This window comes from Xiphias gladius, chromosome 18, assembly GCF_016859285.1.
Source record: "Xiphias gladius isolate SHS-SW01 ecotype Sanya breed wild chromosome 18, ASM1685928v1, whole genome shotgun sequence".
Classification (NCBI taxonomy): Eukaryota; Metazoa; Chordata; class Actinopteri; order Istiophoriformes; family Xiphiidae; genus Xiphias; species Xiphias gladius.
The window spans coordinates 6,389,951-6,404,596 of record NC_053417.1 but is presented as its reverse complement, the minus strand read 5'-3'; the positions used below and the strand labels follow the sequence as shown (position 1 = coordinate 6,404,596).

Genomic DNA, 14,646 nt, shown 5'->3' with positions numbered 1-14,646 from the left:
CACAGCCAACCATTACAAAACCATACTGAGAAAAGACCATTTTCTCTTATGCGATTCTGCCGCACCAAGCTGAGTGTAAGGGTATTAGCGTGAGCATGTATGTGTGTGTTTACATGTTTCATTCTACACTGTCCAACTTAGCTGCCCTTTGTAAATACCATACAGGGCCTCAAAAATGGCCAAGAGCCTATTAGTTGGACATAAAAGACAGAGTATGTGAATCACTTGCAGCTCGCTAAAAGAGGGAAAGAGGGTGACTGGATTGAAGCAAATTGTGCCTGTCATTCTGTGTGTGTGTGTGTGTGTGTGTATTTGTGGGTTTGTCTACTCCAAAGAATACTTTGAAATGTTACACATGTGTATGCCAGTTAATTTGGCTCGAGTCTGGGTAACTGCGGAACCAACCATTGGATGTAGGGTCAGTCCTGTCTGTGTCCATATACATACACGCCCACTGTGTAGGAAAGAGGCTCTCCACAGCAGTGTAATTTGGCCTGGTCGCTGCAGAGACGTTGTAATGGATAACCCTGTCTGAAAATGGCCGGGGCAGTGCGCATAATTGAGCACGCTGTGTCTACGTTCGTGCATGTGTGTGTGCTCCATACGGGGGGGCTACTAAAATGGCTTTGTTTTTTTGCTGCTACTCGCTGGATTATGTGTCCAGCAGCACCTAATGAATGTGCAGTTTGAAAGCCTGTCGTTCATATGAGGATACTAGCTGGTCCAGGGGTTGAAATCGGAAGAGTCTGTTACATTTAACATTACAGGAGTAAAATCTAAAGATCCTCGGCCTTCACGTAGATATTCAAGGAACTACAAAAGCTCTCTGCTCATAGCAAGAACATGTCCAGCAGCTCAAGAAAATTTTGATTGCAAATCTGTTTTAAGTTAAGTATCAAGGAGGATCAATATCCAGATCATCATTCAGCTAAATATAGATAATGTAATCTATCTTAATTAACTTGTTTTCCATAAAAAAGAAGGACTAAACTTATTTATAATTTTTTTACTTAAAATTATTGAAAGCTTAACTTAAATACATACAATAAGTGGACCGGATTGTGGATTCAGACAAATCAGAATTCCAACTCTTTGGCTAGTTTCATGTAGTTTTACAATGCGGCATAAACCTTTTTCAGATAAAAGCAAATCATAAATACCTAAATACACACACTTGCCCACACATACACATTTAGCCTTCTTCGCCCCTAAACAGCATTAACACACATTTTTATACTTTACTAGAATTACTTACCATCCTCATTTTGTCTTATTGTTTAACTGTAAGTATTTAAATCATAACATACATGAAGAGTCCATAACTGGTTGAACCCTTATACTTTGTCCTCGAATTTCATTGCTTTAAACTTAGACGAAAAAATCCCACACTGAAAGACGAAGTCATATTTTGGTACAGTATGTCCTGTTTTTATGCTCCAGCACTTAATTGAAGCTGCATGATGCTTATATTGAGAGAAATACTTTAACCCAGCAATGCTTTGATGGCTGCACTATTAAATGAAATGGGGCTCAACTGGGCTCACTGGTGGACCTGACAGGGTTTAAGAGGTTCAGGGAAAAAAGTAGCTCCTTACATATAGAGGGCATGACTGACCGTGAGTTTCATAAAATAACGTAACCTTTGCCAACTTTCCTTGAAACGGCGCTTTGCAAAATTCTCAAAGTGTAAATGGTTCGATATCAGCCACATGAAAGGCTGTGTAAAAATCAAACACATTAAAGTAATCTTCAAAGTCAGCTTCTCCCATATGCTTCAAGTCCTGGGATGCTGCCTGCCGATAATGTGATGAGTTGATTCCAAGGCACTGACACAAGGCCGTAACATCACGGCATATAGAATAGAGGAGGTCCACGAGACAGTTGCCATGGAGAGGAATCAGTAGGTTAGGAGAAAGTGTGGGTGTGCGAAGCAGTGAAAAGTAATACATGACCAGTAACTTGGAAATAGAAGTTATTGAATAACATACACAAAGGCAGCTACAGCCAGTGTAAAATGTAATTTTTCAAAGCGATATAATATTCACCGCAATGCTGCTCAACACACACACACACACACACACACTAGAAAGTATTGTGGTAAAATAATCCTAACTCAATATAGGGTTGGGCAATATAGGCTGTATAGCATGAAGATTTTGCCGTTCTGTTACCATGATAGCTTTGGCTTTGGTAGAGGCCACCGTCGCTTAATGGTAATATTGGATTTGCAAAATTTTTGCATCAATGTGATGGAATACCTGGATTTGTCAGTTATGTTATTAAGTGGAGTAGTCAGTTACTGTCAGTTTCCCCTGCTAAGCTTTCCGTTCTCACATGGCGCATAAGCAGTTTGCAATGACAATGGTGGCAGATTTACCACTTGAAATTCTCCTTTTAATTTTTAATAGCAGTAATTATTATCCATCATCTATGCTGCTTGTTCTGTTCAGGGTCGTGGGATCGCAAATCACACCATAACAAAACATCCATTCATTGATATGTTCTAACATATTAATCAAATAAGCATACTTGTTTTTTCTAACTAAATAAAAGGATTTCTGTTATTGCAGAAGTAAGTTTGGTTGCTAGTGTGTCAGCTTTCTTCTAACAAACTATACCAACACACTGAAAATGAAGATAATAACCTATTTTCTATTATGAATGTTTAAAAGATTATGTGCTTGTTGTGGAGTTCAGCCACTGGCATTCTGCCAGAATGTGTATGTGTGTGAAGGTGTTTGTTATAATAACAGGGAGAATGTCATAAGCAGCATCTTCTGGCCCTCAATGTAGCTTGTAATCTGGGAATTAATCTGGGAAATATTACACGATATGCGTATTTGACCATGTGCACAGTGGACCTGGTGATTATTTTCAAAGGTCTCGGCAGTACGTGCATTATGAATTCACTGCAATGGACCGACGAGGCAGCCTTGTAAATGCATATCTGCATTAAACGCGATTAAAAAGCACGAAAGCAGCTTTTTGCAGTTTGTCCTTGATTCTTTTTCAAATGGAACATATATGCAATACTGTGTTTTCTTTTGGTTTCTGTTTCATGATGAATTTACACTTCTCGGGATCCCTGTGGGGAACAGCTCTGTTTTCTGAACATGAGTCAAACAAATATAGATGACTACGTTTATTTCCAAGTCAAATAAACATAGACAATCTCAGAACTGTAATGGCACGTTGAGAGGAAAAAAAGAATAACCAATGTCAAACCAACATGTGACTTCAAGATACAGTTGTATAGACTGACTAAATGTCTAACACAAATCAGAGAGACTCTCCAGGGAACAATGATACTTTACTAAATTATGTGGCATCCGGCTGGAGGCTGAGGAGCTCATTCAGGCTGCAAATGACTGATCCTGGACCACGGATACATCAAGTTCCCCTCTTCCCCTGTCTTCCTCCTCCTCCTCCTCCTCCTCCTCCTTTTCCTCCTCCTCTTCTTTCCTCCCTCAGTGAGACTGCCAACAGATGAGTCCTTCCAAGTGCCTCCCCAGGAGAAGTGTGTGTGTGTGTGTGTGTGTACGTGTGTTTGTGTGTGTGTGTGTGTGTGTGTGTGTTTCCACTTTGATGGCAACGTTGGCAATAATGTGTCTAATGGAAGATAAGCAACAAACTCTCAGACAAGTCTTCACAGCCAAGCACTTCCCCCAACATCATCATGCTGAGTGCAGTAGAGGGAATACTCTATCCCCCTCCATCTCTACGCTTGGATCATTTGTCTCAAAGCTGCCTTTATCATCTCTCACACAAAGTCCGCAGAGCCTCGCACACACGCACGCACACACACCCGCGGGTTTGGATGATGAGTCCCCGAGATGAGTTTCAGTCATAGAGGGACACCTCAGAGAAAGTGCAGCTTTGGATCGCCACGCTCAAAGCTGCCCGCAATCATTTCTGCTCCAAAGTACGTCCCCACATACACACTTGCACAAACACACACACCCTAGTGAAGTGCTTTGCGAGCGAGCGAAGGACAAGCTCGGCAGAATGCACTTATAGAGAAAGACAGAGGGAGAGTCCTTGACTGCCGGCTGACCCCGTAGCTTGTTTGTGCCGATTTAGAAGAGAGCGTTCCCATCAAGGGGAAAGGGAGAGGACTCAGAGTTTATTACACACAACACAGCACAGCGAGGGAAGCGAGGAGGAGGCAAGAATGATGGAGGACACTAAGTCCACATTGTCGAGCAGTGAGTACAACACCTGAACTGCTGCCATGTTCCTTACGGGTAAGACTGATAAATTAGCCGGCTGAATCAGATACAACCAATCAGTGTCGTCCGCTCAAATGACTTCCTCCCTGACCACAGCCACAGAACAACCGTCACAGTGACAGCTGGAGGGAAGTTTTGACGCTCTGGACGTGTTCTGTTAATTCTCCTCATTGTTCATTTACAAACCTATGGTAGTGCAGAGCTGTTATATGATGTCTAAAGCTGAGTTTCAATCCGACTAGTTTCTAGGCGTATTTTCAATTTGTGAATTAAAAAAACCCGAGTAGAAACACTGGAAATTTGAAAAAATCTTGAAATATCACAAACATGTTTTTACGCTTGGGGGCAGTAGAAAAAGAGTGGATCAATAAAAACAAAGTGCTACAGAGTGCAATGGAAACAGACTTTGCAAATACATCATGATGTACATGAGGTGTGTGACTTAAACGTTCACCGAAGCTTCGGCTCCACTGAAGAGGCAGAATATAGCGGCGGATGAAAACATCCGATCTGTGTGGAGCAATAAGGAGCCTGTTATGTTCCTTAATGTATTAATTAATTCATTCAATTAACATAATGGAAACATGGCAATTATGTTTGTTTCATGCATTAATGCCATGTTTCCATCATGTTTACTACATTGCTTTTCAACAGTTGAGGTCTGACAGTACATTTAATTGGGTCTTGGCGCATCCTCCTCTTCTGCAATGGTTCAATGGCACATGACTGGAGCAGTAGCGCCACCACCTGTTTGACTCAGTCTCAGTTGTTTTGTGATATATAGATGAACTGCAGATTTTCTTTAAGATATGCACCCCTGAAGCAAAGTGAATTGACTGAAGTCTTAAGGGCCTTAAAGGGCAACTTAACACCTAGTTTCAGCATGAACATGTCTTCTTCAAATATTCAAAAATACACCCAAACACAGGGCCCTAGGTCCAAAATTACATGGCGCATTTTCTTGTTTAAATTTCTGTTTCACCAAACAAACAAGGGCTAAATAGGGGCCCAGAACCAGCCAATTTTTGCCCCGAGGGCCTCTAATGGGTTCATCCAGCTGTTGCCATTAGGAAAAAAAAAAAAGCTCCATTTAAAGGCAGATTGGTGAAGCCAGCCACAATCTATCCACAGGTGTTTTCACCTATTGTGCCAGATTAGCCTTCTTTTCAGGACTGTGTGGGCGTCTGCAGACTGTTTGATTGACATTTCGCTCACTCTGCAGCTGTTAAGGTGGGAAAACGTACCCTTTTATCCCTCTATTTTCTACACACTGAGTTTAGTGACCTCATGTTTACCGTCATAACTCCACACTCTACCTGAGCACAGGTCTAATCAGAATAAGTTCAAACACCTGTGTCAGTCTGCCATGCCCATATTTTATGGCGCTTCCGATGTCCAAAAGATTCAATTTAATTCGTTTTTTAATTCGACGTTTAACAGTTATCATGACGTATATACTGTATATAACTTGAATCACTACGGAATTGTGTCAATGAATGGAGGAGGGCAGCAAAATCCAAACCTGTAATATGAAAATGTTATGGATCATAGCTTTGAGTACAGTTTACTCATGAAAGAATATGCAGACGAAGACAGAAGTAAAAGATTGATCTTTAGGTCCAGAGACAACTGAGCTGTGTATTGGGCAGAGGGAAAGTGCAGCTACAATGATAATTTCTCTCCTCTCTTTAGTTTATCCCAGGCTGCCCCGCAGCACTTGTCTTCTCAGTGACGAGAATCTACCGAGGTCAGGACCTAAATACATTGACTTTACCTACTGCCAAGCGCCGACAAGCTGTAAAACTGTCAGCTTGTCCCTCTCTCCTCTGCTCCCTAACCCATCCTTCCTGTTTATTCTTGACACGTTCCTTCTTTTTCTTTTTCTTTTTTTTGCATTTTTATGTCTCTTTCTGAGCAACATAGTTACTGACAGTGGGAGACAGACAGGGAGAGAGGGAGTAAAAGAGCCCTAGTTATTTTACATCAGGATGAAATTTTGGCTAAATCACATATTGGAAAGAGCATCAAAGCAAATTGGTAAGTATATCAAGGCAAACTGGGCTATTTGCACGGAGTACATTTATATAAAGGTACTAAATGTATACATTTAGGACGGTAACTATCTGATATTCTCTCCATCTGTACGCATTCATATCCCATCAATGCTTGTTACTAACTCGGCTTCTTCTCTCTCCTGTACATTTGTGCTTTCTCGTCTCTCTCTTCCTGTCAATTTCTGCAGGTATTTCTGGCTCTGGTGCTGCAGAGTCTGGATCTGTGACTGCAAACCACCTCCTCCCCCCATGATCCTGCTCAACACGCACTGCTTATTATTATCATTATTACTTCTATTATTAATATTATGATTATCATTATTATTGTTATATTTTGTCTTATTAGTACTATTATTAGCCCCATTACTTTTATCACTATTTTTATTATTAGCCCCCCCCCCAACCCAACCAGTCCAGGCAGACGGACGCCCACCATGAGCTGGGTTCTGCTCAAGGTTTCTGCCTGTTAAAAGGGAGTTTTTCCTTGCAGCTGTTGCCAAGTGCTCGCTCAAGGCTGAATGTTTGTTCTCTGTAAATATAACTATAGAGAGTACGGTCTAGACCCGCTCTATATGAAAAGTGCCCTGAGAAAACCTCTGTTATGGATTGGTGCTGTATAAATAAAATTTAATTGAATTGAATATTTTCATTATTAAGCATTTTGATGTCTGACTGTCCAAGACCCACAGATATTCGGCTCACATTAGAGAACCTGGAACCAGCAAATGTCTGGCATTTTGTCTTGATAAAGGAACATTTAATAAATTATCAGTGTTGTTGTTGATTAATATTCTCTTGACCAACTGATCAGTTATTCAGCTGATCATTTCAGCATTATAGCAAAAATACCGCTTACTTTGATACCTGCCATTTTTAAAATTAAAGTTAAATAAAACTTAAAATTGAATACAGATAGACAACAACACTGACTTAATCCATTTCCCTGGAAGTTGTGACTAATATTGGCTACGGTGAGCAAGATCAGTAGTCTAACTGCTCATAGCAAGTGATAAATTATTAACCAATAATCTTGTAAGATGTTTGAAAGCCATAGCTCTTTTTGACTTAGACATTTTGACTTGTCATTGAATGAAAAGCATAGGTTTTAGCAATAACATTGACTTTTTCAATATTTAACCAAGAACATGAACTTTTCTTAATGTTGACCTAGTGCCCAGTTGACCTAGTGCTCAGAGTGAGCTGCCTTTTTGTTTCACTTCATTCATTCGTCTTGACATTGTTCATGAACAGGGTTTGGTTGTTTGTCCTAACCAGTCAGTTAGGACAAACACACCAGTCGACAAAGAAGCTGCGTTAGCGGTTAGCAGGAGCGGTTAAGTTTTGTCTTAATTTGTGTTTGTGTCTTAATCCTGCCAACAAAACTTTGATTGGTTGACTGTTTCTCCGTCCAGCGGACACAACCATCAGTGGGCACAACGCAAAGCCTATTTGAATCTCTGAACTAATCGGAGATGTGGGCAGCCTTGCTGGGGTTGAGGTCTGGAACCAGATTAAGTTTGCAGATAGTTGTGTACAGTATGAACAAAAATTTTAGGAGACCCAGTTGCAGTGCTATAAATATGAAAGAAAGAGTATACCTTCTGGCACTGAAATAATTTTGCAGCTGTAATAAAAATGTCTGTTGCATGGTGATACAAATGTATTTGCTGATAGTGGAGGAGAGAAAAAGCAGCTGGGTATCTTTAAACCAACCAACAACTGAATAATACCTGAAATAGGGCCATTAAAAGAATAATAAATGACAGCTTTTAGAGAGGCTGCTTTATACAGCAATAAAAAACTGATTTATGAATGTTTGGCTCTTTTTTTCAAATCTGAAATAACAGAAGTGAAAAAATAAATGCTCTTTTCTGTATTACTCTAATATAATTTAGCTGAATATTGTTACAAAACCTCTCTAATGGGATGAAGCAACAGCTCGTGTAATTATTTGTGAAAAAGCAAATACTATGGAATGTTTATTCAGTGCTACTTGGATGTGGGCCCATATTAGCTGATCCAGTTAACAGTATTCTCTATACTTGTGACAGTGAAAAACTCAAAATCAGTGCACCTGATTCTGAGTTTGACAGTTTTTCTTCTATACTCACTACTGTGATGATGAACAGAACCCCAATGTCATGTTAATACACCTCCATCACCACTGAACTATGACTGAGTGGGAGGCGAGGAGCAGACGGGAACATTTGGTGTCTGATTCTGCAGAAGACACAAGTAAACCCCACAAGCTGCTGCTGAATCTTTGCCAGTGATACTGCATTGGCCACTGTTAAATTTTTAATAGTCTAACAGTAGGGTGATGTCACTGCCTCAGTGCCCCAGTTTGCTTTAGTGGAAATCCTATTCCCCCCCAGTTACATTTATCATACAACACACCCAACAGTAGAAAAGGGCAATTAAGGTGGTAAAGAAAGGGTTGTAAAGGAGGCTTATCCATCGCAGGCTGTGACTGCATCTATGCCAGACCTGGGTTTATACTCATGCATCCATCCGGTATATTCTCCTCAAATTCTGGCATAGTGTAGAGGAGCAGCCATGCCTGAGCCTTTTAAGGTGATGAAGCATAAAGGATTCAGTCTTCAGTGAATGGTAAATGATTCACCTGTTGAATTGGAAAAGATGGTTCAAATCCAATGAAATAACAAGAGTCAGAATGGCGCTGGTTTTTCTGGTGAAGGAGGTCAAAACTGGGTGAAGACACGAGACTGGCCCTGAGTGAATGCTTGTAGGCATGGATCACTTCTTTAGTCAAGTCAGTGGAGCCAAAAATGCATGTTTGTCACTTTACATTAAAGGGGAAAATCTGTTTCGATTCAGATTCAAGCTGAAGAAGCAGTAATGCATGTTGTTTGGGGTATGATGGAAGTTGATAAATGACTAAAATTAGAAGATCTGGTATAAAACGGAGCTGTCCACAAAAAAAAAAAGTTCCTGCTAACATTGCTCCTGTTGTCTCATTACAATTTGTTTTCCCCTGCAAAGTTTTATCATCTTATTGGCCCAACAGCTCATTTACCCTTCTCTGATTAATTAAGCCAATTGATCGGTTGCAACAATTGCTTCGCTGGATAACCATGCCCTAATTAGGAGTTAAGTATTGATGACTAAAACAACCACTGGGGAGATGCAAACCGGAGCAGTATGAAAATGAAGCAGAGATGTCCAAACAGTTTTTTTTTTTCCATTTCTCTTACTTCCTTTTCTTTTACCTCACGGTTCTCTAGTCCAGCTGGTGGAGAGCCAGTGAAGGAAAAGGAGGGTGAATTATGACTCCCAGGGGCTCAGAAACCAAATACACCACAAATTTCAGTATATGCGCAGAAAAGCGGATGAATGCTTCTCGATTTCCCTGCGTTGACCCTGTCCTCATGCCATTTGTTTGATATGACTCACTGTGGTGAATTCACCTCATAACTACGGACAGTCTAAAAAAAGTGGTAATATTTTCTTTGCAAATATATCGATATTAAAGTGAGTTCTTCTGGGCTTATCCTCATCTTCATCCCTGAATTCTCATCACTCCCAACCTGCAAATAATTACACCTGTGGTCCAGCTGACAATCCTATATGATTTAACTTTATACCACAGCATCATGCACTGTGCTCTGAATGCTTTACCAATTATTACATTTCAAGGCCATTTAGTATTTCAATTAGGAATTACAGTACATGAATCTGCTAATGCACTCGCGTCTGCAAGAGTTTCAAATCTCTAGTTTCCCTCCTCTTTTCTTTCATTCTACCCTCAAGACAAAACAATAACAAGTGTATTTGCACACACTCATTTCCATAAAATCCCACACAGCCATTGTTCTAAGATATCTCTTCCCACAAGCACATTATTCAGTCTGAAAACACATTCAGATCCTTTATGTTATGGATGCACTAACCTGCCATGAGATATCACTCATATTGCTCCAAATAGTAACAAAATGATAAATTTGTTAAGATGACAAAGGATCTAATGGATGGTATATAATGTATAGTGAGAATCCTGCCCTGACTGTAGACCAGGACAGAGACTGCTAAATCAACAGGGACCACCAAACGCATCCCAGCAGGACTCCCTTACATAGCTGGGCTCTGAGATCATCTGCCCAGAGTTTTTATGTCACAAGGAGTCAGGACCTGCTACAAAAAATTCAACACCTCAAGTTCTCTGCTGGTACAACCTAAATAGACAAACCACACACTGAGAGGAAGACAGGAGTAGTGCACACTGATCAGCTACAACATTAAAACCAGTTACCGATTTTAATGTTGTGGCTCAATGGTGTGTGTGTGTGTGTGTGTGTGTGTGTGTGTGTGTGTGTATATATATATATATATATATATATATATATATACATACAAATATATATATATATATATATATATATATATATATACATATATATATATATATATATATATATATATATATATATATATATACACAAATATATATATATATATATATATATACACATATACATATATACATATATATATACATACACATATATACACATATATACATACACATATATGCATATACATACACACATACATACATACATACACATACATACATCCGTATTTATATATATAAATACATACATAAATATACACATATACATAAACACATACATACATGCATACATACACACACACACATATATATATATACACACACACACAGTATATACAAACTGTTGACAAACGAAATATCTGAATAAATGAGGAGAAACATAATGAATGCAGATGCTTCTACAAAAGTGCTCTGCATGGTACAATTAAGCACTTAACATTGCATCATGCTCTGTGACTTGTTGATTCTGATTTTGTATCAAGATGGAAAGAGGCAAAGATCTAAGTGACTTTGAAAGAGGGTTCATTGTTGGGGCACAGATGGCAGGAGCTTCAGTTACAAAGGCTGCTCAACTGGCTGCTGTTTCAATAGAAAACCGTAACTAAAGTGGCATCTGCATTTAGATCTGTGGGAAAGACGTCAGTAAATAGGGTCGGAAATTGTGGCACATTTGATGACCGTGATGCTCGTGCATTGGTGAGATATGAAAGGAAAAACGGGAGAGCAACTCTTCCTCAGGTGATGTCAATGCAGGACGTGAACAGACTGTCTCAGCATGACCAGTCCGTTGACAGTTACACAGAGAGGGATATTATAGTAGGGGTGGAGTTCATAAACCCCTCATTACAAGGATGAATGAGGTTAACGCCGAATGAGTCGTCCTTCACCATCGTCTCAACAAGTTGGCGAGTGCATGTGTGGCGTACACCAAGAGAACGTACAGACCTGAATGCTGACCCCGACAGTGAGGGGATCCAGTGGCTGAACGGTATATGAAATCACGTGGTGACAGGTGTTACAATTTAGCTACAGCAGTGAAACAGTAAAGACCCTGGACGTGTGATTGAATGACCGAAAAACTGAAATTACCAGACCAAAACCAGTCACAGTATCCACTTGTAAAGGGGGTCAGGAGTCAGTGAAGAATCAAGGAGAACATCCAATCCACATCTGACACCAGAGACCATATTTGAACTCTCAGCAAGAAAGTGAATATTTCCCAAAATGTCAAACTATTTCTTTGAGATTTTTTTTCTGTTTGTTTTTTGGTCAAAAATATGTAACATTTCCTAGTTTTGCTTTCTCTGGGTGATGCACCCACTCAGTGCTGCTTACAAAATGAGTTAGGACTCAACTCACTCTTCTCAAGTTTCAATTAATCACTTTCCGTGGGTGTAGTCATCATCAAAGCTGGGCTTTCAGCTGTGTTGTAACCATGCTTTGAGATTTAATATAATTGAGGTATCCTTTGGATGCAAATTTTGCATAGTGCAGCTTAGTGTGTGGGATGCAAACGGAGTCATGGGTGTCGTTCAAACCAACCGCGCTTCCAGGGGAGTCAGAGAGGCTGGTAATAGATGTACTGCAAGAGTCATTGCCTCAAGGGCACCGAGGCAGTCAGCACTGCTGGCCATCACTTTCCGCTCAATCTCCCTTCCTTCACCTCCTCACTTGACTTTTCAGCCCACACAAACTTAGTGCCGTCGGCACCTCTGCCAAGCTGGCGGCATGAATCACCTGTGGAGCCTGGCCGGCCGGGTCAACGTTGCCGGGACAAAGCGGAGAGCCATAGCACACTCTGTGTTAGACTGTATGACGTAACCAAGTGTAAACACCAGAGGCCATTTAGGGAAGCTCCTGGTGAGAGGGAAGGAGGCCGATCTGAACTGGAAGGAAGATTGTTCAGCATAGATTTCGTGGGGATATTAAGAGAGAATATCCACTTCCATCTATCAGCCGACATCCCCTCTGCTCCAGCCGGATGAATCCCCCGCTGACCAGGAGAGAGCAGGATGAGAAGCACCGGTGAAGAGCTGCAGCTCTCAGGACAAACAAAATCCCGTGTCAGTCAGGAGCAGCGGCTCACTATAAACCACAGACTGTTGCACCACCAATCAAAGAACCCAACCCTTACACTCCTTCAAAAGGGCCATGGAATCAATCAGAATCCAGCCTTCCAGACTGAAAAACTATAACTGGAAAAGGTCTAAAGACATGCATTTAAATAAGACTATACAAACCTTGTTGGCCTAATAAGATGAGCAACAGACATGCACTGACTGAATGACAGGTTGATCTGGTCCCTGCGCACACGTAAACTCTTTTTTCTTTTTCATTTTGTGGCGGCCAGCACTCAGACCACAGGCACCTTTGGCTGTCCACGCACACCGGCCCCAGCCTGTGTGCCGCCTGCGTGCCGCCGTTTGTTTCATTCCGCCGCGGCATGCGAGCGCGCTGGCACCACCGACGCCGTGCGCCCCGTGAGGGAAAAGGAACCGGATGGGGGCTCTGAACCTACCGTTCCCAGAGATGTGGTTCTCTGTCTCGCCGGGTCCAGCTTGCCTCGTGGAGACACTAAGTTGAATGCAGAGTCCCATGTAATGCAAACTCCCCAGCAGCACCCTAAACGCTCCCATTTCTCTTCTGTTTGGTCTGCTCGCCTTTCCCCCTCTTTCTTTTTCACATCGGGTGAAGGGCAGGTCGTGTTTTCTTTTCTTTTTTCTTTGTTTTGGTTTGTTTTTAAAATCCAGGTGACTTGTTGTGGCGAGGAAGGGAGTGCGATACCTGCGAGCAATAGGGAAACGAAGAAGTCGCGGCAGCCTCCCTCTATGCCCGCTGAGTGACTAAGGATCTGCTTCCCTTAGCTCGGCTCTACATTCGGCGGAGGAAGACTTCTCCCAAAAAGGCAAGTGCTGCGGCCTGTATTGAGGAATAGCAATTATGAGAGGAGTGATATTAAAAACACGTTTACTAACCTTAAACGTTGATTCTCGCGAAGGGCAACGCGCTTTTACGAAATGGTTGGAGAGCAGTAAAAGGTTAAAAACCCAAACATTTTATTATCATTATTGATCGTTTTATTGATGGTAGGTGAATAATAAAGGGAAGAACATGTTTTTCTACAGTCAGGTAGGCTATATAGAGGGCGGTGCTCCAACATTAGCTAAACAGTGTTTGCTAATGTTGGAGGGTAAAAAGTAGTCCAGACCAGACCACATGTAGTATTTGTGTAATTAATTAAGCACAGCTGCTAAAACCTTTCACTGCCACTGTCTTGACCCTGGGCATGTGACGAATAAAAAACTTGACCCAGTACCATAGGGTTAAATAGAGCCCGTTCGTTCCCTCCCTTTTGCTTAAAGGCCCGTTTTTCTACTGTCTGCCAAAGTTAGAGCACATTTGGTTTCTTTCACATGATAGATTTTTGTATTTCTTTTTTTTCTGAAACGGATCAGTTTCCGTATGTGCTACAGTCCCATCCATTTTCCCGCCCGCTGAAGACGCCTCCCAAGTACGGGGTGTGTAAACGAAGAATTGGGCGTCATTTGGACCTCACGCTGAGCGGATCAAAATAGGCTAGTTCCGGGCCAGGCTTGTGGGAACTACCAGACACAGCCAGATGCGAAAACCAGATCCACACCGGTATTGCCTTGTGTTGAGGGACACCAGCCCAGGTACGTTTTACAGATCTGGGGCTGAACTTGCTGTCAGGGCTCTCACTGGTTGGAACTTGAGCCATGCTTAGTGATAAAAATATGATCTCACGTGCGTCTGCGAACCAATACAGATTCAGGAACATTTTGAATCTGAGCCTGACATCACTCCCTGCTGAGTATATAGTGTACTGCATTTACTTGAGTGTTGGAAATCTGAGTGTGTAACTGTACACTCTATGTAGTGCAAGGTTGTCCCAACCATCATAAGACTTAGGCGCATCGCTAAGCTTAATGAATAGAGGAGAGAAAGGATATAGGCCCAAATATAAGACCAT

General features: G+C 41.4%; 1 protein-coding gene across 1 annotated transcript in view; it reads right to left on the bottom strand.

The window, feature by feature from the left end:
- The window catches only part of LOC120803997 (V-set and transmembrane domain-containing protein 2-like protein), a 46,990-nt gene extending 33,475 nt beyond the window's left edge, over nt 1–13,515 (bottom strand). The window contains exon 1 of the mRNA XM_040153091.1: nt 13,174–13,515. Coding sequence (XP_040009025.1) covers nt 13,174–13,291 — 118 coding nt within the window. The 5' untranslated portion in view covers nt 13,292–13,515. The remainder of the gene's footprint in view (nt 1–13,173) is intronic.
- Nucleotides 13,516–14,646: the final 1,131 nt, after the last annotated feature.